This window comes from Peromyscus eremicus, chromosome 16_21 (genome assembly GCF_949786415.1).
Source record: "Peromyscus eremicus chromosome 16_21, PerEre_H2_v1, whole genome shotgun sequence".
NCBI lineage: Eukaryota > Metazoa > Chordata > Mammalia > Rodentia > Cricetidae > Peromyscus > Peromyscus eremicus.
The window spans coordinates 66696064-66719167 of NC_081432.1; the positions used below are offsets into that span (position 1 = coordinate 66696064).

At 38.7% G+C, this 23104-nt stretch overlaps 1 protein-coding gene and 1 non-coding gene across 4 annotated transcripts in view; one reads left to right on the forward strand and one right to left on the reverse strand.

The window, feature by feature from the left end:
- Positions 1 to 3855: 3855 nt before the first annotated feature.
- Kcnh8 (potassium voltage-gated channel subfamily H member 8) overlaps positions 3856 to 23104 on the forward strand; it is a 138976-nt gene continuing 119727 nt past the window's right edge. For all 3 annotated transcript variants that reach the window (XM_059281638.1, XM_059281640.1, XM_059281639.1), the window contains exons 1-3: positions 3856 to 3937; positions 14593 to 14750; positions 19251 to 19458. In XM_059281638.1, the coding sequence (XP_059137621.1) occupies positions 3916 to 3937; positions 14593 to 14750; positions 19251 to 19458 (388 nt within the window). In that variant the 5' untranslated portion in view covers positions 3856 to 3915. The remainder of the gene's footprint in view (positions 3938 to 14592; positions 14751 to 19250; positions 19459 to 23104) is intronic.
- On the reverse strand, positions 11188 to 11312 carry LOC131893984 (small nucleolar RNA SNORA28). Its single transcript, XR_009374779.1, has one exon. It is a non-coding gene; the product is annotated as a small nucleolar RNA SNORA28 (small nucleolar RNA).

The following is a 23104-nucleotide window of genomic DNA, read 5'->3' on the forward strand; positions in this document are numbered from 1 at the left end:
AAGCTCTCACAACTGTGGCATAGCACTAAAATATGAAAAATTTCCACTGATAGCATTTATATACATAGCCATGAAGTCACAATAGGCTTAAACAAGAATTTTTTTTCTCTCAATCAAACTCAGTTGCACTATTTCAAAAACTAAATTTTAGCTGTTTTACTTTTAATAAAATACTTCATATTCCTATTAAATCATACTTGAATTTTCTTCAAGAGTCAAATGTATTAGCTGTTAGTTTTTTAGCTGCGTTGTGTTCTTACCCAGCAAGGAAATGCCACGAAACACGACAGAATCCGCTAACAAAGAGTTTTATTAAAGGTAAAGGGACAGAGAGTGAACAGGCCTGCGGGAAACACGTGTGTGGAGAAGGGGAAGCCAGGAGCATGGCGCCTGATTTTAAAGGCTGGGCGTGGACAGATCAGCGTCACTACTACACGCAAGCGCGTAGGTCACATGGCCACGTTGCGCCCTTACGTGGCCAGTGAAACGTCACGCATCTCAGTCGCACGAGATGCCCTGACCCGGAAATGGCTATCCTGACCTGGGCCTGGCTAGACGGAAGTGTCCGCCAGGCATATGCGAACACGCCTGACCGTGGGGGCGTGTTGTAAATCTTTCATTAGCTACACTGTAAATACTCTTGTGAGTCCCTAAATCTGGTGACACATTTGCCTCTGCCTGTGCTAGGAGGGTGGAGATCGATCGGGTATCCAACAAATACAGAAGCAGAGCTGTACACGTGCAGCCATGTGTTTAATACATGTAACCACTGTGTACAGCAGAACTACAACCAAGATGTTTTCAGGAAATGATGTTTTCAAAAACGGTCCTGGATCAATTGGATATCCATTTAGAAAATATAAATCTTGACTCCCTTTTCCACTGTATAAAATCAATTGCAGATAAGCTGTAAACAATTACAAGTTTTAAAAGGATAGAAAGACATCAGAATTGGGGTCTTAATGACCTTTGAATGGACATAATCTCCCAAACAGAACACAATTGATGCAAGAATGCACAGCCCCTCTGAGGCAGAACAGAAGGGGAGGAAAGGGTGACTTCCATCGGAAAGACATCCTGACTGGCACCTCACAGGAAGGAGTGTGCAGATGTAGTTGGAGTACTCAGCATCACAAATCACCAGGAAAATGAAAGTCACTTAACCACCAGAAAAATATCTTTAAAATCATCATTGGAAGGAAGGGAAAAAATAGAAATTATTATGAATTCAGGAAAGATATGGATTAACTTAAATGATCAAATACTCCATGGAGGGCTATTAATAAGTGTGTTCTTTCTATTAAATTCTTTAGCAGTCTCTATTAAAGTAGATGCACACTTGGTGGCCTAGAAAGGTGGACTTAAAAATCAATGGTCATCCTACATATATACAAGGAAAATATGTGTGTTTATGTTTGATTATACATAATATATAATGTATATACATACATACATACATGCATACATACATACACATATATTCATGTATTATGTATGGATGTTTGCATGGGTGTTTCTCAAAGAACTAACACTAATATCTCACTTTCAAAAGATCCCATATTCCACCACAATGAAATTAAAAGATGGACGTCTGCATAGTAAGGCATTGGAACATTATTCAGTAATTAAAAATACTTCATTTCCAAGTGAAGTATTCTACATCCAAAAGTAAATACTATATTGTTTTCATTACATTATGCTTGTAACTGATTCAAGCATAATTAGTGTATGATAATGAGGACACTGATTACTTTGGGGAAGGTAACAATCAGTGTGGCTCATAAAGAATTCTGCTTCTAGTTGTAGCTCTGACTGTGGATATTAACAGGGACAGCTAGCCTTGTAAAATTCATCCAACTGTTTCCTTAATGTTAGTTCATTTTAAGTATATATACCATTCTTAAGCTATATTTTTAAAAATTGAATATTCTTATATGTAGCAATCTATGATTGAAATGCTAAATATTACTTTTATCATTCTAAAACTTACTTTCATTCCATAAAACCTCATAGACATCACCAGAATTCCCTTCACACTGGGATGGAAGGAGACAAGGGCACCAAGCATGAAATCTTGCCCTGCCACTATAAGTGATCTTTGCAGATGACTTGAGCTTGGAACGCATTGTTAGAAGGAAACACCACTGGCTTTACAGTGACCTCATGAGGCTAAAAACAGTGAATGTACATGAAGCAGCCTAAACAGCTCTGTCACAGAATAATGGTGTAATAAATGTTGGATATTATTAGTGTTTTATTGGCATGGCAGCAAGACTGAATGGTGTATTCCAGGTCTGTAAAGTAGAAACAGAAATGACAGTGAACGAGCTAGGCAACTCTGAGAAGCCATTCCTAGATCCTGTTTCTTGGTTTGGAAGCCTGTTAAGTACAACAGCAGTGATGGCGAATGCTTGTCCTGCTCTCTATAGCACAAGGAATTGGACTCTTTCTATATTGTCAGCCACTCTGCTGTGTGAACATTAAGAAATTCTTAGCAGCCCAGATGTGCTAGAGCCTGCTCTGTAACAAGCACAGTCAGTGTCTCACTGGGATATGATGGAAGATTTATGTCTCAAGCATGTTCACAATGGGTCAGTCATGGTCTCTGTCATGTGGGTGCTGCGAGTTGAACATGGGTCTTCTGGAAGGACAGCCAGTGCTCTTAACTGGTAGGCCACCTCTCTAATGCCTATTAAAGTATTTTTTAAATTAAACCTCAACATCTAATTTGGATTTAAACATCATTGAAAATGTTAACAATTTATAGAGAGCCCAAATCAGTAGTTTTGTGTGTGATACATAGAAGTCTTTTGATATGGCATCGTGCACAATAAAGTGACAGCCATGAACAGGATCTGTCTAATACAAATGAGTAGCTATAGATTGTAAGGGAAGAATTTCAATGGTGATGTACTAGGTATTTTTAACATTTACTTTTCATTGTGCATATAAGGATGTACTGGCATAAGATCATGAGACTTTGAAAGCCTGTGGTAAAAAACAAAGGCATGCTTATTTTAGGTGATTTGCTTTTCTTTGAGTTCTAAGGACTCCATGTAGGGTGGAAAACCATGGACTCTCCATAGCAGTATTTAATATGTTAGAACACTAAAAGGAATCATTTCACTTGGAAGGTTCTCGGGTAACTGGATTCTAAGAATGTCAGTGGAAGGACACTGATGTACTGGTGTCCCATGCTGGGATGGTCAGTTGAGCTCTTAGTACTTCAACTCTAAAGGAATAGTAATACCTTCAAGAGTGGTCTTGTTTACTATGTTAAGATATTTAACCTTTTTTTCTAAATATAAAAATAGAGGCAGCTTGGCACCTAGAGTGAAGCAAAAGACATGAAAGAGACCATCGATTCCTACACCCCTTCTTCCATGGTACTTTGCTGTGAAACTCACCAGACTAGACATTGGATATTTTATGCCTTGTAAAGAGAAAGCTGATCAGCATCAGTGAGTCACAGTTGAATGAAATGAAGGTCCCCAGCTGAGGGAATGGAGAGCTAAGCTTGACGACTGTGGTAGTTTGAAAAAGTTGTCTCCCATAGTCTTAAGCATTTGAATGCTTGGTTCCTCTTGGTGGTACTGTTTGTGAAGGCTTAGGGGGTATAGCCTTTTCTGAGGAAGTATGTCCCTGGAGGGGGGCTTTTAGAGATTAAAGACTCAGGCAGATTTGAATTCACTCTCTACTTTGTGCTTGTGGTTCAAGATATGAGCTCTCAGCTTCTGCTGAGTCAACACGCCTGACATCCTCTGCCTCTACTCCTCCATCATGTACTCTAACCTTCTGGAACCACAAGCCCAAATACTGTACTGTGCCATGGTTCTAGTGTTGTATCACAGCAACAGAAAAGTGGCTACTGTTATGCCCAGATCACGACCCCAAAGAGACCACTGAAGACCATGGATGTCCCGAATGCAACAGCAAGGTTTATTCTATAGATACAAGTCTATACAGGGAACTTGTTCCTACACCCAATACAGTGAGGCAGGGAGGAGTTGCTCTTTCTTTATGAAGCTAGCTTTTTAAAGGCAAAACCTGCAAGCCCTTCAGGGCAGTTGGGGGTTTGGCATGGGTGCAATTCGGATTGGCTTATTTTTATCTCTGTTCTCTTTTAATTGGGTGAGGTTATGTAACCTTTGAATTTACTGGTTGGGGGTTACAATTATCATTTTGGGGGCTGTCCGGGACAAGTCCCAGGCTTTGTCCTTGAGCTGCCATGGGGGCTGGCTCAGTGGTCCAGGCTCTGTCCTTGACTCATGCACATAACTCTAAGTTAGTGAGGGGTCCCAGACAGTAAACATCTTGCTGAACTTTGAGCAGTCAGAGTATGTGCAGAAAGGGAGCTACTGCAAGGACTATGTCTTTTGTTCACGGCCTTCCCAGAGACTGCTTGCTCAAGTCTCAGGAAACTGAAATTGAGGCCTGATCTCTGAGAGAAGACTGAGCAGCCTGTTATGGCATCTTCCTCTCAGCTACAACTGTGGATATTTACAGGGAGGACCTTTTGGTGGGCAAGATAGTATGCTCTGTGCTGCTGCTGAAAGTAAGACTAGATCCAAGGAACTCATAAGAGTAACCTGCACTCTGACTTGAAGGAAGCTGCCTTATTGATTACTCAGGGGTCCTGGGGGTTTTGCTATGTCCAGCGTAGGATATCCTAGGGAAAAAAAATACATGCAAGATGCTTTTATGTCTATTAACTTTATTCCTCTAAGACAAAATTCCATCAATACAGCTATAGCTCCATAAGGAATTCAGGGCAGGAATAACTCTAGACATACCAAGCTCTTTATCCACCTACTTTATTTCTCTGGTCTGAAATCCTGTCTACATAGGTTCAGTTCCGTCCTGTTTCCTCTCATAGTCCTGCTAATGACTAAGCTCTTATGCTTCCAGCCTCATCTTGGTCCTCAGTATCCTCTTTCTCCATCTCTGCTAATCTCTACTCCTCCTGGCACTGATGGACTCTACAAGAGTTCTGCCTTACCATCTACAAAACCTTTGTCTTCCTCTCTTCTCTCTGGCTAAGCTATTCTGTCTGCTCTACAGAAAAAGCCTGTCTTCTTTCTCCAGCCACGCAGTTCTCTGCCTCCTCAGGAATGTTCCTCTACCCTACCTTCCTCCTTGATATGTAAAAACTTCTTTTGTTCTCAGTCAGTTGCTCTGGAGAGCCACTAGGCCTCAAGGTGAGGAAATGGTCTGCGCTTCATTTGCACAAGAAGCAAAGCTAAGCGTCTCCAGCCAGCTTGTCTCCTAGGCTCAGTGGGGGAGTTAGTTACCTAGAAGTTCAGCAGGCCTGGGAATATTTGGGTATGCAAGAATTTCATAGCAGAAGACAGCTGAAATATTAAGAGTTTGATAACACCAAATATTCATAATAAATGGCTTGCCTTTTGACAGACCCTTGGCAGGTCAAAGCGTAGCTTTAATACACAGCTGAATATCTATGATAGATTCTTGTGGTTCACCACACTGCCTCATGGTAGGCAGGAGGGATAGAGTTAGATAGGAGGGAACCAGGCATGGTAACACAGGCTTTCTATCCCAGCATGGGAGAGACTAAGGCAAGAGGATCATCAGTGCAAACCTGGACTACATAGCTGGGCCCTGTCTCAAAGCCAAAACAAAACAAAAACCCCAGAGGGCACACCATTGCTAAAGATTACTTAGATGGTGAATTAGTCCCTTTTTGTTGCTACGATAAAATACGCTAACAGAAAGCTATTCATAGAAGAAAGAGTTTAATTTAACTTACAGTTCCAGTGGACATGAGATTGTCCATCATGGTAGAGAAGGGCATGGAGGCGGGAGCACCAGGCCTGTCTAGTAGTCAGCAAGCAGAGAAGCCACATTTCATCTACATAAAAGGAGCAGAGAGCAACAGGAAGGAAAGGGAGACAAGGCTCTAAGCCCTCCAAAGCCCAGCCCCAGTGCAATACTTCTTTGTAAGGCTCTACCTCCTTAAGGGTCTGTCTGTAGTCTCCCCAAATGGTGCCACCATCTTGGGAATTATTTTTAAATTATTTCAAACATATCAGCCAATAGGGGATATTTCTCATTAAAAGCACAATATACGGTGGCATTCCTACATAAAGCAAACCACTAAGATACAGGACCTCTAGGTCCCTTCTCTTCCAATAGAGCAGTATGTCAAGGTGATGGAAGGTACCGTGATGTGTATGGATCCCCGTGACAGCAGTGGCACCACTGACAGAACAGAAATAAGCATCAATATGGGTCTACCTCACTTCATCTGACCCTTTCTCCCCTAGTCTTCCTGTTGTGAGTTCCATTTTTCTTGCAGGCTGCTGTCTCTCACTGGATCTATTGCTCTTTCTTTTCCATAAATCTTTCATTTTAGAATAAGAAAGCAAGATGAATGCTGATGTGCTGAGCAGGGGTCAGATGATAGGAAATTTTGTACCTAACACCAATGGTTCATTCTAATGCTTGTTAGGATTATCCTTACCTCCAGCCTCTTAATCAATCTTCTCTCTATTTATTTTCCACACACTCTCTGGCCCAAATGTGCTGTGACATGGTGCTATGCTAAAAGGACTGCCTCACAAGCAATGGAAACACCCAGAGTATCTCTAGAACATCAGCTGGAGCTTGTTTAATTAAATGTCCCTCCACTCATGCTGTACCACATCAATTAATTTTTAAAGAAATGGCTAAATGAAGTTAGTAATTATTTATAATGTAGAGCACATGCTCTTGCACACACCATTATATTTTAATTTACATTTTAACAAGTAAGCCGATATGATTTTTAAATTATTTCCCACCTTACATGAAGTCTAATAAAAAAAAATCTACTAATTTATGCTGTATCAAATTTACCTGTCCTTTCCTTTTATTTAGAACTGTGGATATTCTAATGACATTGCTCTATAGGAAATTAAACTCAGGGAAAAAGTGCATTTAACTTCTTTGCTTTTCAACTCACACACATAGCAAGTTAGTGGGAGGAAAAAGAAATACTTTTGGAAATCTGAAAACAACATATCCAGTTATTTCTCTATTATTTGTCTTTAATTGTACTATACAAAACATGAAGACAACAAGGCACATTATCTCAGAATGTAATTACCTGTGATCTGCATCAGCAGAGAATTCAATTATATCTTCATTTTGGTGCAGTGGATTAGGACCAGTCCTTTGTAAAGGCTGTAAACCACAGAATTGCCATAACTTTCTGGCCTTCTGCTAATGGCTTATTACATAGGACCCACATATCATGGACCACAGTGAATGATGTATCAGATGTCAACACATGGGGACTTAAAAAATTTTGAGGAGGAGAATTCCTTTTAGTTAATTTGCTATGGATCTGCGAGTGTTTTTCCTGGATCAAATATGTGTGTTTGCTACGTTTGCATTGCCGTGAATGGAAGTCAGAAGGACTACTTCATGGGTGAATTTTTGGCTTCTGGGTTTGGAAGTTTAGTTCATCATAGTTGGGAAAATATAAGAGCAGAGCTGTTCACATCATGGCAGAACATATGCAGAGACTGGTCTGCAACCACACTGCCCTCTGCATGCCAATCACTGATGTAAGGAGCCTAACAGCATCAGGCCTGGTTAGTATTTTGATGGGGAGAATGAGACACAAAACGTTCAGTGAAAATCTGCTCCTAATGACCTGTTTCTTTTTGAGCATTTTGTTGCACCAACCTAAGGTAATTCTCTACAAGAAAAAATCCATTGGTGCAACATTCTTTTCTTTTAGATTATAGGAAAAAAATGAGACTAAGTGTGAAAAGATAGTGTCCTCCCCCTCTATGATTATATTTGCAGGACTTCATTGTACAATTCTGCAACTTTGGTAAATTGGGGATGATGTCAGTCTGCCACTATCAGGGTAGATGTACAAACTGACAAATGTGAAGACTTGTAGATATTCCAGAACTACATCTTTTATTATGATTGACAAAAAGTATTTTGTTGTTGTTTTCAAGCTGGTTACTCAAAAATGACACTAGTTATTTAGATCAATCACTGTACCATTTTACCATTGTCCTAGAAAAATGCAATCTTTAGATTATAATTAGGTGGGTTTACCCTTTGAAAATAGACAGTATTCAAGTTTCAAATGCAGGCTAATAAAAATAGATCCTTAAGTATTTCTGTTAGTGTCGTCACTATCTGTTCATGAAAGTTTATGATTGCTTCCTTTTCAAGTTAGAACTAGCAGGTAGCTTTTCATTGAGTAAATTCAATTGACTAACAATTGTCTTATAAAAAGCTTTCTAAATTAGTACTCCGTAATGACTCATCCAGTACCTGTTCTGTGGAGAAGTCTAAACTTCTGGTTTTTGTCTACCACATAAGCACATTGCCTGAAAAAGTGCTGCTGTGTCAATTAAGTAACTATTCACTTTATTCAGGTTTCTTGTTTGTTTGTTTTTGACATTTGTAAAGATATGCCAGTATGTGAATTAACACAGCAGGCTTTCTATAAAATTTGTGATAGACATAATGATAAGTTAGTAAGCATGAAGGAAATTATCATTGCATTTGTTTTTATCTTAAACTTTTTCCTCACATGCACATGTCTATTTTGTTAGTACATATGCTTGTGTGTGCCATGGCATATGTGTGGAGGTTCTAGAACAACTTGGTGAAATCAGTTCTCTCCTTCCATCACATTGCTTCCAGGAATCAAACTCAGTTCATCAGCCTTGGCATCAAGTATCCTTACCCACTGAGCCATCTCTGTAGGTTCATCATTTCAATTTAATATATACCTATTTTTTAATTGACATGTAAATGCACATATACATGGAGCTCAGTGTGATGCCTTAGTTTATGCACACAATGTATAATGGCTGCAAAGGGATAGCTGTCATATCTTGAATATTCATCATATCCTCATTTGAAGAACAAGCAGTTGTACTAGCTATTTTGAAATTTTTAATTAATTTCATCAACTCCAGTCACTCTCTTGTGCCATATAACATTGACAGCCATTCCTTCTTTCTAGTTATACAGTCCTTTGAACTTTATGGTGAACTCACACACTTACCTCAACCTGTACCATAGGCACCAAACTTCACCATGGGTTTGATAACTAACACTGTTTCTCTAGAACCGAATTACTTAGCCTGAGCTTCCTTGCAGTCCCACTGAAATGGCAATGCCTGCTTCCGTTCCAAAGTGGTGACTGCACGTGTTACATTGCTCACTGCTGCAGAAATCTGTGAGCTTAGAAAGATGAAGAGGAGGTATACAAAGTCCACAACACTCAAAGGTCAGGTGGCATTCTCTCTCCTCCTCTGCCCACTGTGGCCAGGCTTGGTGCTGCAGCGATACTGGGTCACCACAGTATCTTACCCTGTGGTGGAGACCACCTGGGCACCTCTGTCTTGTCTGAGCATTCCTTTTCTGTCAGCATCATCCTTTCACGTTCTCAGTAGTAACATTGCAGATGTCTAAATGTATTTACACCTGATGAAATGTGGTGTTTAGTAGTAACAGTTTTACTTTCTCACCATACACTAGAACAATTATAATTTGGGAACTGAGGGTCCCTGAGACCATGATTCCAGACTACTGATGTGACTGGTCTCCACCAAGGCACAAAACCCAAAGTTCTGAACTGGAACTCAGAGGTGTGGAGTTCACTTCCTCCTACGTTAGTCAGCTGTGAAATTTAAGTATGTGTGCACAATTGTCATCTGTGTGATTCTGGGCAAGTTACTTCATCTCTTTTATCACTCAGTTTCCCTACTTGTAAAGGAGAATAATGAAAATGTACACATCTTAGTATTGCTTTCGTGAGTCAATGAGATCACATTTCTAAAGATTAAAACATCATTGTATACTACTGAGTTATTTATAACTATAAACATAGTCTGTCGTAAGTCCTCTATCCATTGTCTCACCCTGGATGAGTGACAAATGACATGGCAGATGTTATTGACAACATTGTTACTGATGCATGGCAAGTAACCACAGATGTTCAGTGTAAAGCAATGTTTGTTGACCGTCTCACTGTCCGAATAACACCAGAAACCCAGGCATAGCTTAGCTGCATGTCTGCCACACAGACATTCACATGGCTGAAGTGCAAGCTCCAGCATTCCAGCGCTGTGTGGTCTCTTCTGGACCTTACATTTTCTCCATAAACCTGTATGGTCATTGGGAGAATTTGTATCTTTGTGGTTTTAATACTCAAGTCCTCGTTTCTCTTTCTTTCTTTCTTTCTTTCTTTCTTTCTTTCTTTCTTTCTTTCTTTCTTTCTTTCTTTCTTTCTTTCTTTCTTTCTTTCTTTCTTTCTTTCTTTCTTTCTTTCTTTCTTTCTTTCTTTTTCTTCCTTTCTTCCTTCCTTTTTTTTTATAATTTATCTATTTTTATTTTATGAGCATTGGTGTTTTGCCTGCATGTGTGTCTGTGAGAGGTATTGGATCCTGGAGTTATACAGAGTTGTGAGCCGCCAAGTAGGTTCTGGGAATTAAATCCGGTTTCTCTGGAAGTTAAGAGACAGTACTCTTAACAGCTGAGTCATCTTTCCAGCCCTTGAACATTTTTTTCTTTCTTTTTTTTTTTTTTTAGCTGTGACATTTTTATTCTTCAGCAAGATGGGGCTTAGGTGGGTTTATACTGAGTAGATGAAGACAGAATAAATTCTTTGTCTTGACTCTCTGAACCAGATGGGAGATAGCAAATTAAATCGTAAATGTATATAAGATATTGAAAAGTTACTATTATCAAGACAAAATGTTTGAAAAGTTCTGGACTAGATAATCACAAGTATAATGGGGACCTGTTTTAGCACCAGAAAAATATTCACTCAAATTTTTATGTAGTATCAAGTTGAAAATGCTGAGTCCCTAGGTCTCTAGGACCACAGTTTAGTAAGAGGCAGATGTGACTAATGCTATTTAAAAAAACAAAAAGGCTCAATTTTAACTAGGTGGCACCTAGCCTCGACTGGACTACTGGACTTGTCCTCAGATCAAATACAGGTAAGTCCAGAATGGGAGCAGGAAACCTGCCACCATGGGCAAAAGCACAGCAAAGGTCCAGAGAAAACCTTCCCATGAAACACGACCATCTTCCACATTATACAACTAACTCCATTCATGACTTGCCTAAAATTTGGTTTCTTCTCCACATACCACCATTGGCTGTTGCCACCATTACGTAATTGTAATTCTTTGTTTCTTAAATATTGTTTGAGCCTATATAACGGCTTGTCTCATGAGGAAGAGAACACCGGAATAGGTTAGACTTTCTTGCTATAGCAAGCTCAAATTGTGTCAGATGGTTTGTTCATCTGCCACAGAGTGTTGCTTGCAAGAACATTTTTTTCTTAATGATTCAGTTTTCATATTACAGTTCTTGATGCAATTTTGTATTTTTTTATTCCTTCAAAGTTCCATACATGGTCATTATGAATTCTATTATTTTATCTCCTATCTCTCTTATTCATCTTCCCTCTCCTGCTCAAACCTTTTTTTCTTTTTAATTAACTTTTGTTTGGGGTGAAGTTAGAATCTAGCTAGCTTTAGTCTCCCCATGGGAATATCTGCCTTCCTTCACTGTTTGTTGAAGAGGTTTGGTTTTGTTTTGTTTTCTCCCAATGTATGTTTTTGGTACCCATATTGAAAATCAGTTTCCTGAACACTGGGGTGTTTATTTCTGGATATCCTATTCTATTCCATGTCTGCTTTGAGCCAATGCCATGGTGGCTTTGTTACTATGTTTGTGGTAGAACTCAAGATTGCAATATCTTAGGATAAAAGAAAATAATAAATAGAAAACAAAAGCAAAAAATATTCAAAAAGTAGACAGGGAGTAATCAAACAAAAGGTATGAAGTGAAGGCCATAATCATGTTAAAACAGAAAAAGGATGTATATGGAGAGAATAAAAGAGATCAACTATTAGAGGAAGAGAAAAAGAGGGAAGAGCAACAAACAAAAAAAATCAATAATAGGACTAAACCCAACTTAGAAAATAGGAAAAAAAGAGGAGAGGGGATGAGAGATCATGTGTTGTCTTGCTGGGATGTGGCATGTGGCCTGGCTGAACCCTTCCTGCCAGGTTGTATACTTCTTTCCTGGTCTGTTTGGGCTCTGCAGCCCTGGAGAAGGCAGTGGTTAAGGGATATTCACTCTTCTCTTTTTCGTGTGATGCCCGCTTTGGATCAAGAATTGTTCAGGACCAGAGCTGGATGGAACAGCTTCACTTTCCTGGTCACTAGTGTATGGTAACATGGAAGAAAAGTTCCTTCAGAGAGAGTGTGTGGGGATAGATGGGGTCCTTGCACTTGTAACTCCTCTTTCCATCCAGATCTCAGACATTCCACAGAGAGGGTCAAACCACAGACTGGGCTGGGTGAAGGATGCATGACAGGATCCATGCTGTTCCTCTTAAGACAGCTCTGGTTCACAAGGCCAAGGCAACTGTGTGGATCATATACTTCTGCTCAGTCCACTGAGTCTCCTTAGGGGACCCGCTGACCCATCCTCTTAAGAATGAGCTTCATTCCTTGTTTGCAACTGGAATCAGCTGCCTATGTTTTCTAGTGCGCTTGCTGCACCATGTCTTATCACACAGTAGGTGCTGTGCAGACAGTGTAGACGTATTTGCTGTGAATTCTATGAGAATAAAGCAGGAACAGTCTCCAAAGCAACATATATTTCATCACAGCCTTTTAAACGGGCTTTACTTGAGAAACAAGGAAGCTCCTTGTGGTCACTTCAGACGGTCCTTCAGTTCTATGTCAGCTTCTAGGTCATGTTCTCCTCTGCTTGTCTCCCACAGTTCCATACCCCACCCCTACTGAGGAGCTGTGCTATGATTTTGGCTTCTGAGACACAGAAACTGGAAGTGCTTCTAGCTTCTAACCCACCATCGTGGATCCTCCATAATAGACATTTCATCAGTCTTGGGTTTCACATAGTACCTAGAAGCCACCTATTGACCCTGCTGTGTAGCTCGCTCCATGATATGGTTGTTATTTTCTACTTATTATCTTTTAATTCCCTGTCATGAGCTGAAGAAAAGTCTCTTCAGAGGGCTTGGCACAGGAGGCCCCTTAGCACAGCCCCCTTCCTCTTTAAAGTGTAGCCTGACAATGGACCCATATTACCATGTACATAGATTCTACCAGCAAATATCTGGGTGCAGAAGGGAGGCCAGGGCCATGAATGCTTAGTCTATTACAGAAGGGTGAGTGCAAAATGAAAATCAAAGTGAAATTCAAGTTAATAATGAACATAACCATGAGATTTTTAATTTTGTTTTGTATATTTTAACAGTTTTAAATATTTTTCTCTATTCCTGAGAATTTCATAAATAAATACAATGAAATGTGATCATATCCACCTTTATCTCCCCATCTAATCCCCTAACAAAACTTGGTATCTTCTTGTTTGTTGTTGTTGTTTTGCTGGGATTTAACCAATGAGCAGGTTTCAGCAGTCAACATTGTGATTATGGGGTAATTCATGTGATCATGAATATATCTTTCACCTCACAGAACACTGTTATTATTTTCAATAGTTTAAATTAGCCACAGAGTATGCCAATTCATCTGATAATGCTGATCCGTTCTATAACTCAGAGCTTTTCCTGTTTTGTAATTACCTCAATTTCTAGTTTCAATAACTGAGATACTGATTTCACCATATATCCTGATTTGATTTGTGAGTTGAACCAGTGTATTAGCCCAAAATAAGGCTCATAGACTAATATCTGTTTGTGAGTCAGCTGCCCACATGTGCCATTCTTTTATGTGTGTAACCATCCTGAAATTCACTGTGACCTACATGCACTTGGTCTTAAAGAAAACATACATCTTAGTTTTACTTAACCCAGAAAGCAAGATATCAACCTGTGAAATACTCGTCTTTACAAAAGGACTTCAAACTTAAGAAAGCATGCTTGGTTGTGGGTTTGTCCTTTGGCTAGCACCTATGAGGGTATTATACGTAGTAAAAGACTCAATAAACACATAACAAAAGAATTATATAGGGAAAGTTTTAAAATAATTACCTAAAATGCAAGAACAGAATGAGAAAGATTAAGCTATAGAGCTAAATTAGTAACTGCTGGACTTGGTAAGAGACATGCCTTCAAGTCAAGGGTAAATTTCCTGTCCACACAGTGATCTGCTAAACTTTGTGCATGGAATTAAGTAATGTTACGCACATGACAGCTGTTGGCTACAATGATATGGATGAATTTGTTTCTACCTCTACCATGGGGATGGAACAATCACCAGACAAGCTCTAGAATATTGCATGTGGGGCACTTGGTAATGTTGCTACTGTTCTGATGGCTATAATTGTTCAGTCATTTGAACATAGTATCCCAAGTGTCCTTTGCCCTTCTTTAGTATTTTCTCATTAATTTACAATGAATCCATGAAGACACTAATCTGAAATAGCTTAAAATTACTTTTTGCTTGATTTTGTATAGTTTTATACACATTTCTTCCCCCTTCTCCTCTAATTGCTTGCCTCTTGGATTCTTCCCTTCCTTTATTCTCTTCTCCATTATTTCTCACTCTTTCTTTTCCTTCTCCTTTTCCCTCTATTTTTTCCTAATTATCTTTTTCCCCTAACAGATATTATTCTAAATTTCCGAACAACTTATGTCAGCAAGTCTGGCCAAGTTATCTTTGAAGCCAGATCTATTTGCATCCACTACGTCACGACTTGGTTCATCATTGATTTGATTGCTGCCCTGCCCTTTGACCTCCTCTATGCTTTCAATGTCACAGTGGTGAGTAGAGACATCTTCCATGTGACCTTTAAATGTTGGGTTTGATTTTCATATGTTTAGTATTAAATGTCGTTGGCAGTGTGTGCTCACTAGGGTTTGTGGCCTCTGTAATAAGGTTCTGAGATGTGCAGTGACACACAGGCCAGATTCACGCTTGAGGCCGTGAATTCTTTCTAATTCTTTCCTTCAATCTCAGAACCAGATATAGCATATGCAGAAAGAAAGCCTGAATTTATCATAAATTTCTACTCACTAAACAAATCCTTTGATACCAAACCACCTCTAGGGATAGAAGTTTCACTTTAAATTCCTAAAAGGAAATCAGCTAGAGAGTTTGGTGGGGAATTGCAAAACACTTCTTTAACTCTGTATCTCTTTATTATTTTGTTATTCATTAACAAAGCTAACGGAAGGCTGATCAGACAAAGAGGACTGCTAGCATTAGAGTACAGGAATTCACCACCTTAAATGGCGCAACCTCAACATAAATCTTGAGGTTCTTGAGTTGATTGACACTGGTACTCCCTCTTCTTTCCACTGTCACCTTGTCTCCTCACAAGGAAGAAAGTGCTCCATTTGCAGTAGTAACTGTTTTTACATTCAGTGATGACGTTTTTTAAAACCATTAAGTGCTTCTTTACCACCAGAGACATGTTTAGGAAGACCAATTTTGGTTTGGCACATTGTTTTTGCTGTGGTAACCAACTTTAGCCTGTAAAAACAAATGTACTAAACATTAGTTCAAATTAAACAAATTTCCTTCTCAGTTGATACCCGCTCATAGAAATCATATCCTTTTTGAAGAATTTATGTAGCAAAGTGATCAGAATTTCAAATGCAGACATCATTGGCTTCAACATGAACATACAACTTCTATCCCAACTGCTTAGTGCAGCCTTACATATTTGCATATGTGTTAATTGCTTGTGCCTTGAGAATTTGATTAGTCCTTTTTGATTTTTTTTTTTTTTGAGTTGAGAGCTTGAGGGTGACATCATTATGAGGAAAGCTAACAAGAGAGAAAAGTTAGCATGTAATATCAAACTCAATGACACTGAATAGTTACCTATGTTTTCTAAAGCACATTTTGAGATTGAATTTGTCTAGATAAGTACCTAATGAAAATGCAATGACTTAAAACAAGGATTTTTCAAAGCTGCAAAATAATCTAAAAGTAGTATATAAGTTAAAAAAATGTTTATTAAAGTATTCTGAGTTCTCTGGCCAAATGGTCAAATAAATGCTGCTTAACACAGTTTGGTTTTAAATTAATTTGCTGCTTTGCTACTAAATATTAATAGGATTTTTGTGGTCTATTTTTCCTTGGGTACTGAAATAAGGTAATTTTAAATATGTATATGCAATATAGAATGATAAATATATACAAGAGATATTCAGTGTGTGTTTCTATACAGTTAGCCTCATTGTTGTCTAAATTAACAAGGGAGATCCTCATATTTGGTGACAACTTCACTGCCCTCCCTCCTTGCTCAGTGTATTAGGAATCTTGGATAAATGCTTTGTGAATGATGTAAGTCAGAAAAAAAAAACAAAAGAGAGAAGGAGGAGCTTTCCACCAAAGACACTGCTCCTACTTTTCACAGGCCTGGTCATTTAAAGAGCAGCACAAGTCTGCTGTCCTTAACTAAGTTAATAGTTAAAAAATGTCCTATTTGAACAGAAAAGCTTATTTAAGATATTCTGTTTCCTTTCCAACAAAACATGTGATGAGAAAAACTTATAAGAAATGTTTCTAGACATGGAAGCTAAAATAAGCCTGCTCCTACCAGATTTTAAATATGTCCAGTGAAAACATTTCCATAGAAGAAATTCAAAATGCAGTACAGACATCACAAAGTGCTCTGTAGTCTTTGGCTCTGCCTACTCCTAATTGCCCTTGGCAAACCTTTTCAATCCATTCATGTATTCACCTACTGAAATCTACTATTCATCTGACTGTGAAAGGTTCTGTGAGAGACAAATACAGTGGAAAGGCCAGGGTATAGATCGCTTACCATCTGAGGAAATATCAAAACTTCACAAAATGGGCACAAAAAGTTCCTAAAGTTCTTGAGCAACTTAAAAATAAAACATGTCTATCAAATACTTTGCCTAATTTTTGGCATCAGGAAATCTTTTAATCTTACCCCTCTTTCACACATACTTCTGCTTCCCCAGTCAGGAAGAGGATCATGTCCAGTTAGTAAAAGTGGAAACCACTACCAATTTGGACAGACACACCTGTCCACAAGTAGCTTACAATTTTCTTTCATGACAAATTCAGGATAGCCATCCCAAAAGGAATAAGAATCATTATTAATTAATAATGATTAATCATTAATCAAAAGCCTGAGTCCTCATTCGCAGCAGGAAGCTGGTATGAGCAAGTTTAGCAATATTTTTGTTTGTTTGAAATGTCGCAGTCTATCACCAGGATGTCATCCTGAATCAGAGTTGGCATTCCCTGCTTGTGGTGGAAATGGCACATAAAGAAAACTCCATATTCTTTCCTGAACCACCCCCTCGGAGGCCAGAGAAAATGAGGCATGTGCATCAATATCATAATCAGATGACATCCTTCACTGGGAGTTCCGTACCAGGTTCATTTCACTTAAAAATTGTCACTTGTCTATCAAATTCAGCTACCTATCAAACAAACTCCATTCATGGTAATTCTCTAAATGAAAATGTAGAAATTATAAAATCCTAGCACGTGATCATGTGTTCCACACCAGCTTGATAAATGGTAGATGAAATCTTGACTCTGAAGGGAAAGAGAAAGCTAAACTTGACCATAAAGAGTATCAAGAAAAAATAAAAGAGCACAATAGCCACCAGGTTCCCAAGTGCTCATTGGGTAAAGGTGCTCGCTGCTGAGCCTGGCAACCTGAGTTACATCTCAGGGGCCCACATACTGGAAAGAGAGAACCTACTCCTGAGGATTACCCTGTGACTTTCACATAGGAGGGGCACCTGTGTGCAGGCAGGCAGGCAGGCAGGAGAAGAGAAGGGAAAGGAAGGGACAGGAGAGAGGGAGAGGAGAGGAGGAGAAGAGAGAAGGAAGACAGAAGAAGAAGAAGAAGAAGAAGAAGAAGAAGAAGAAGAAGAAGAAGAAGAAGAAGAAGAAGGAAAAAAGGTTTAAGAAAAGATGGTGTTGTGTTTAAGTGCAGAATAATTCACAAGATTAGGATTGAGCACAATATTGTTGAATATCTGTTCATATTGAGATATGATTAGCTTATATCTTGATCTGTCTATTCATTTTTGTCCATTCATTCTTATGTCAATTATTTGCTCAGGTCTTTCAAACACTGGCAATGTTCTACATATATTTTTCTTAAAAATAAGGAAAAATGAGTAACAGAGGAAATAATTGAAATCAATTGACCAGCTGGTTTCTAGGTAATCCCTCCGAAGATGCTGACCTTGTCTGTGATTATATTCTGTGAAGAGGAGACTAATTGTAGCCACAAGCTATAGTTTTTCCTCCTCTGTTGTAGCTCCAGCAAGAAAGTAAATGGTCAAGGAGTCCATCAAACTGTTTCTACGTGTGTTGACACTCTGTGTTTTCTACTTTAGAATGCTCTCTGAAGTTCTGTGAAGGTGGCTAGAGAGCATGTATTAGGTGCACCTCTCATTAACACTAATTCTGACCATGCCTGGGTTCACCAATGGCTTGTATCTTTCAATTTATGCCTGAATTCAGGAAAGTATCCCTTGAGTCAGAAGTCTATAATTTAACTATAGGAAAAGATAGGGAATAGGAGATGCACCAAAATTTTTCATTCCACTTGATTTTGGTTTCCAAACACTCTGGAGAGAAGCTCCAGGGCTGAATGCCTCACTGAATGTTTTCTCTGTTCATTGATAGTGGTAGAAACAAAGTAATTTAGCCAATGACACAGAAGGTGCCACTAGTACTTGAGTGTGAAGTACTTACTCAAGTTTTTGGATCAGCTGACTTAAAGAAATGAATCTTTCCAAGTCAGCATGGAGTTAATGAAAACCTAGCCTCAGAAAATGAATATCAAAAAAAAATCTTAAATTAAAATTACTTTTATTATGACTTTCTAAGATTTTGTTCAATATGTATGAATTACTTACAACACAAATCTATTCTCTGTAGAGGGAAAGCAGACTTGACAGAAAACGTGTCCAAGATGAGAAAGACATCTTACACTCAGTGTGTCTTAGTTGCCGAGCATTAAATAAAAATTTGTATACCATCAGGCAGAAAACAAAGTCAATTATAATGAATAAAGTCAAGTGTTTGCAGGAAAAATTAAATGAACCTCTGTAACCTTTAGTCTACCTTACTTCATCCTTTCACCTTTTGATATAGTATCTGAGGAGCAGAAACACTCCTCAGTAGGGTCACAGGGGGGAAACCACCATCATTCTCCATTTCAGAAACTGTCCACCGTGGGTGTGGGTTACATAAAACACTGTGCTATGAGTGCAGCTTCTGTGCCAAGCCACGACTCTCTGTCCCCACCACAGGTGTCCCTTGTGCATCTCCTAAAGACTGTCCGGCTGCTGCGTCTTTTGCGCCTCCTACAGAAACTGGACCGTTATTCTCAGCACAGCACAATCGTCCTCACCCTGCTCATGTCCATGTTTGCTCTCCTTGCACACTGGATGGCATGTATCTGGTATGTCATTGGAAAAATGGAGAGGGAGGACAACAGCCTTCTCAAGTGGGAAGTCGGTAAGGGCTTCTCTACAAGTTTCCACTTTTAGTTAAAAGGGAATGTTATGTAGAGTATGAGGGAAGTGAAAGGTGTTTGTGAATCTATTCTAGTCATTTATTTATCATTTTTTTTTTACTATACTGGGTTGTGTAGACTATTTTCATCTGTATATAATGTACTTTCAGTGCATTTTTCAATCTTCCTCCATTCTCCACTTCCATGCCCTCCCCCCTCCTGCCAATCCTCTTTTTCCTACATGGTTTTATGAATATATTCCGTCTTACTGAATTTTTTTTTTCAGTTTAAAATACAAGTGATGAAAGTTTCCTTCAGGAGCCTTGCAGTGTTATCATAATTTATAAAGTTCAACCTTTAGGCTAAAGAAACTTGAAAAAGATCTAAGTTGTTCAAAACGTCCAGCAAGGCTATGGAAGCGTTGGGATAAATGTGCAGTCTTACCTTGTCATTGTCCAGTGTAGAGCTAGTAGCAGGAAATTGTGGGAAACTGCTCCAGGGTCCTTCACTAAGTTGTTGAACCACAAGAAAACAATGGTTTATGTCTGAGTTTGTCTTCTAATGAAGAAGATGAGCCTTTCTTTCTCATTAGGAAAGTAAACTGCCAAAAGGACATATCATACTCAGAGGATCAGTAATGGAACAGAAGACAGGATTATTTACAAATATTTCAAACATTTAGTAATTCCACAATCCATAAAATGTTGGGGTTTCTCTTTCAAGTGTTACATAATTCAGCATAAATGAATATGCAAAGACAAGCACAGGAACACATTTTAATCTGTGGATTTTTACAGAAAATGAAAATTCTCAAGAGGTAGATACCCTTTTACACTGAAGCAACCACCATTTTTTCCACACTCTCTAAAATTGCCACAGTACTGTCTATTGGAGGGCTGTTGTTTTCACTTTTGTTTTGACATTTAATCAAAAGAATCTATCTCTTAGTTGCCTGAAATTTCTTCACTTATCCTCTCCATCAAAAATCAATTTTGAACTTTTGGAAGAAGCTCAGCCCTTTGCAGAGGACTAAACCACAGGAGACTCTCAGCAAGAGAAGTGCCCAATATGTCCAGCTGCTGGGCAGCTTGTGCTTGGATCATCCTGTGCTTTATCCTAAATGTCACTCTCTCACCACGGAGCATGTACAAAAACCTTCACAGGGCATCCCTAAACACAAGCTGGAGATCTTGAGGAAGCAGGTTGAAGAAAGTTAATTTCCTTACCAGGTCCTCAACAAAACAAAATAGCCTTATTCTTCTCAACTGAGCTCTACAAAGTGACCGATGTGTTATGATGATTTTCTTCTCAGAAGGGCTTCTTTTCTTCCTTTTTAATAACATAGCATGTTTTAAATATCTCGCTGTGGTTCTGAATTCTCAGAATGAATGAAGGACATAAGTAAAACTGTAGCGTGGAAGCGAAGGTGTCCTAGATTTAAAAAATAAGATCCAATTGGAGAAAGAGGGAGAGGGAAGGAGATGGATGGGAGAGTCAGGATCTGACTTTGCTGACACCGCTGGCCTCCCTGGGATGCTCTGGTGTTGTCTTAACAGTTTTCAGTGAGTTGCAGGATTTGAACTGCCTTTTGTTTTCAGTCCATATTAAAATTCTTTCTTGTGGTCCACATCTGATTCTATCTTAGACCTGATCTGATTTCCTTCAGGCTCCAGACCTGTACATTCATATTAATTGGTAAGGTTTGTCATCTGAGAGTCTCCAGCTGGGAAATTCAGCTTCCTCACACTCTAAAATTCGAGTTAGATGAGGAGTGCTTTTCGTTGCCCTTCTACTGTGTAAGCTATGCTACAGAGATGCCATTTAGCTCTTGTTTTTCTTCCCACAAATATGCAGAGCTGTTTATATTTTAAGAAAGAGGGAACCAGCAACTGAAAGTGTACCACATTAGCCCAACCTTGACCATAGTGTTAGAGTTCACTGTCACAGGAAGGTTGTAAGCTGGTCTCATCCCGGCAAAGGCAGAATGGCACACCGCAGTGGCAGGAAGGCATGGGGCTCACATTTGTAAACCTCTGCTGCCCTCCCTAACCAACTCTTAGATTTTCACTAATTTAGTTCAGCTATCTGGACCACAGTTCCCTTGTCTACAATGTAAGAACTCCACTAAATAACTGAAAATCTTTTTCTGGATTCCATGATACATGATTCTCTGAAAACACAAATTCAAAACTGTGTGCTTCCTAAGAATATATGAGATATATATATTCTTATCACAGGCTAGTGTCCATCCACCATCTGCTGCAGACACCCAAAATCAGCTAGTTTGAGGGTATATCTGGAGGTTTTGTTAAGATCATGGCATATCATAGAATCACTATTTTTACTCAGATGAGGTAAAAGTAATCTCTTTGGAGATTAGATTTCCTGTCTGAATAGTTCTTGTGATGTGATTAGAAAGGAGTCATGCTCGTCATGCCTGTAAATATGTTTGGATAAGGACTTTCCCTTCCTCTAAAATTACTTGTATCATTTGTATACTTACTAAATTGTTTCCTAGCTAAGATTTGTCTGCATATTAAATAATTGGAGCTTTTCTACCTGTTAGTTTATTTTTACTGTGTAAATTCTTTTTGGTAGTGGTAAGTTTTATCCTTTTCTCCTCCAATTACCATAAATCAAAAAAATTCAGCACATAAATAAAATCCTGTTAGAGAACACATTGTTCTTTACTTTTGTGGCCAACACATAGAATAGGTTCTTCTGTCCAAAGGACAAATCTCTTTTTAATCATTGTCAATTATCCAATTATTCTCTTTTTGTCCTTGGCAAGTTCAATACTGACAGCTAAAGTGCTTTGGCATTTTGTTTCAAAACAAACTGAAGTTCATCTTTATGCCTGGTCAATGCCAGTTTTTATAAGATGTCTTTTTTTTTAGAATGAAGACTCTGTATTTTTTGGATTATTTTATTATAAACTTGTTGTGAAATGATTTGTCTGTATTTCAGTTCATATTTTCATATATATGAATCTATTATTTAGGTGATTTTGAGGTTTGTCTGAGTGTTTTTATTAGAATAAGGAGGACCCAAATCCAACTTATTTATTCAAATGAGAAAAATCTAGCTGTAGGTTATGCAAGCTCTATATGTGTTGATTTATTCTCTACATGACTACTCTTTGGGATACAACTCTTGGCATGGTTAAATGGATCAATAGTCAGAGTCATTCATGACTAAAAGGCATTCATGGTTCAGGAACCTAGACTCTCAAACTTGTCTAGCAATCTCTCTATAGTCTTGACTGTTGGGAAGATTACAAGGAAAGACTGTTTGGAAAACTTTTCTGGCTAAGACGGAGTTAACAAACAGGCTGATCACTATGGGTTTGCTCATTTATCTGAAAATAACATTTTTAGGTGTTCGTTGCATACTTGGTTCTTTCTACCAAAACTAGTATGTTGGATGTCATGGAGCAAATCCTTAGATTTTGCCTTTAGATATTGCCTCTACAGCTTGTGCTTTGTACTAAGGCAGAACAGGTCAGAGGGTTCTTTTAGAAGCTGAGGTCCTTTAATATAGAACAACAAGACAGAGGGAGAAACCATTAACTTTGCTTCGTCTCCAATGTCTGTAAAATGGCAATAATGCTCTAAGTCTCTTTGAGGTTGTCAGTATTAAGTTACCAAA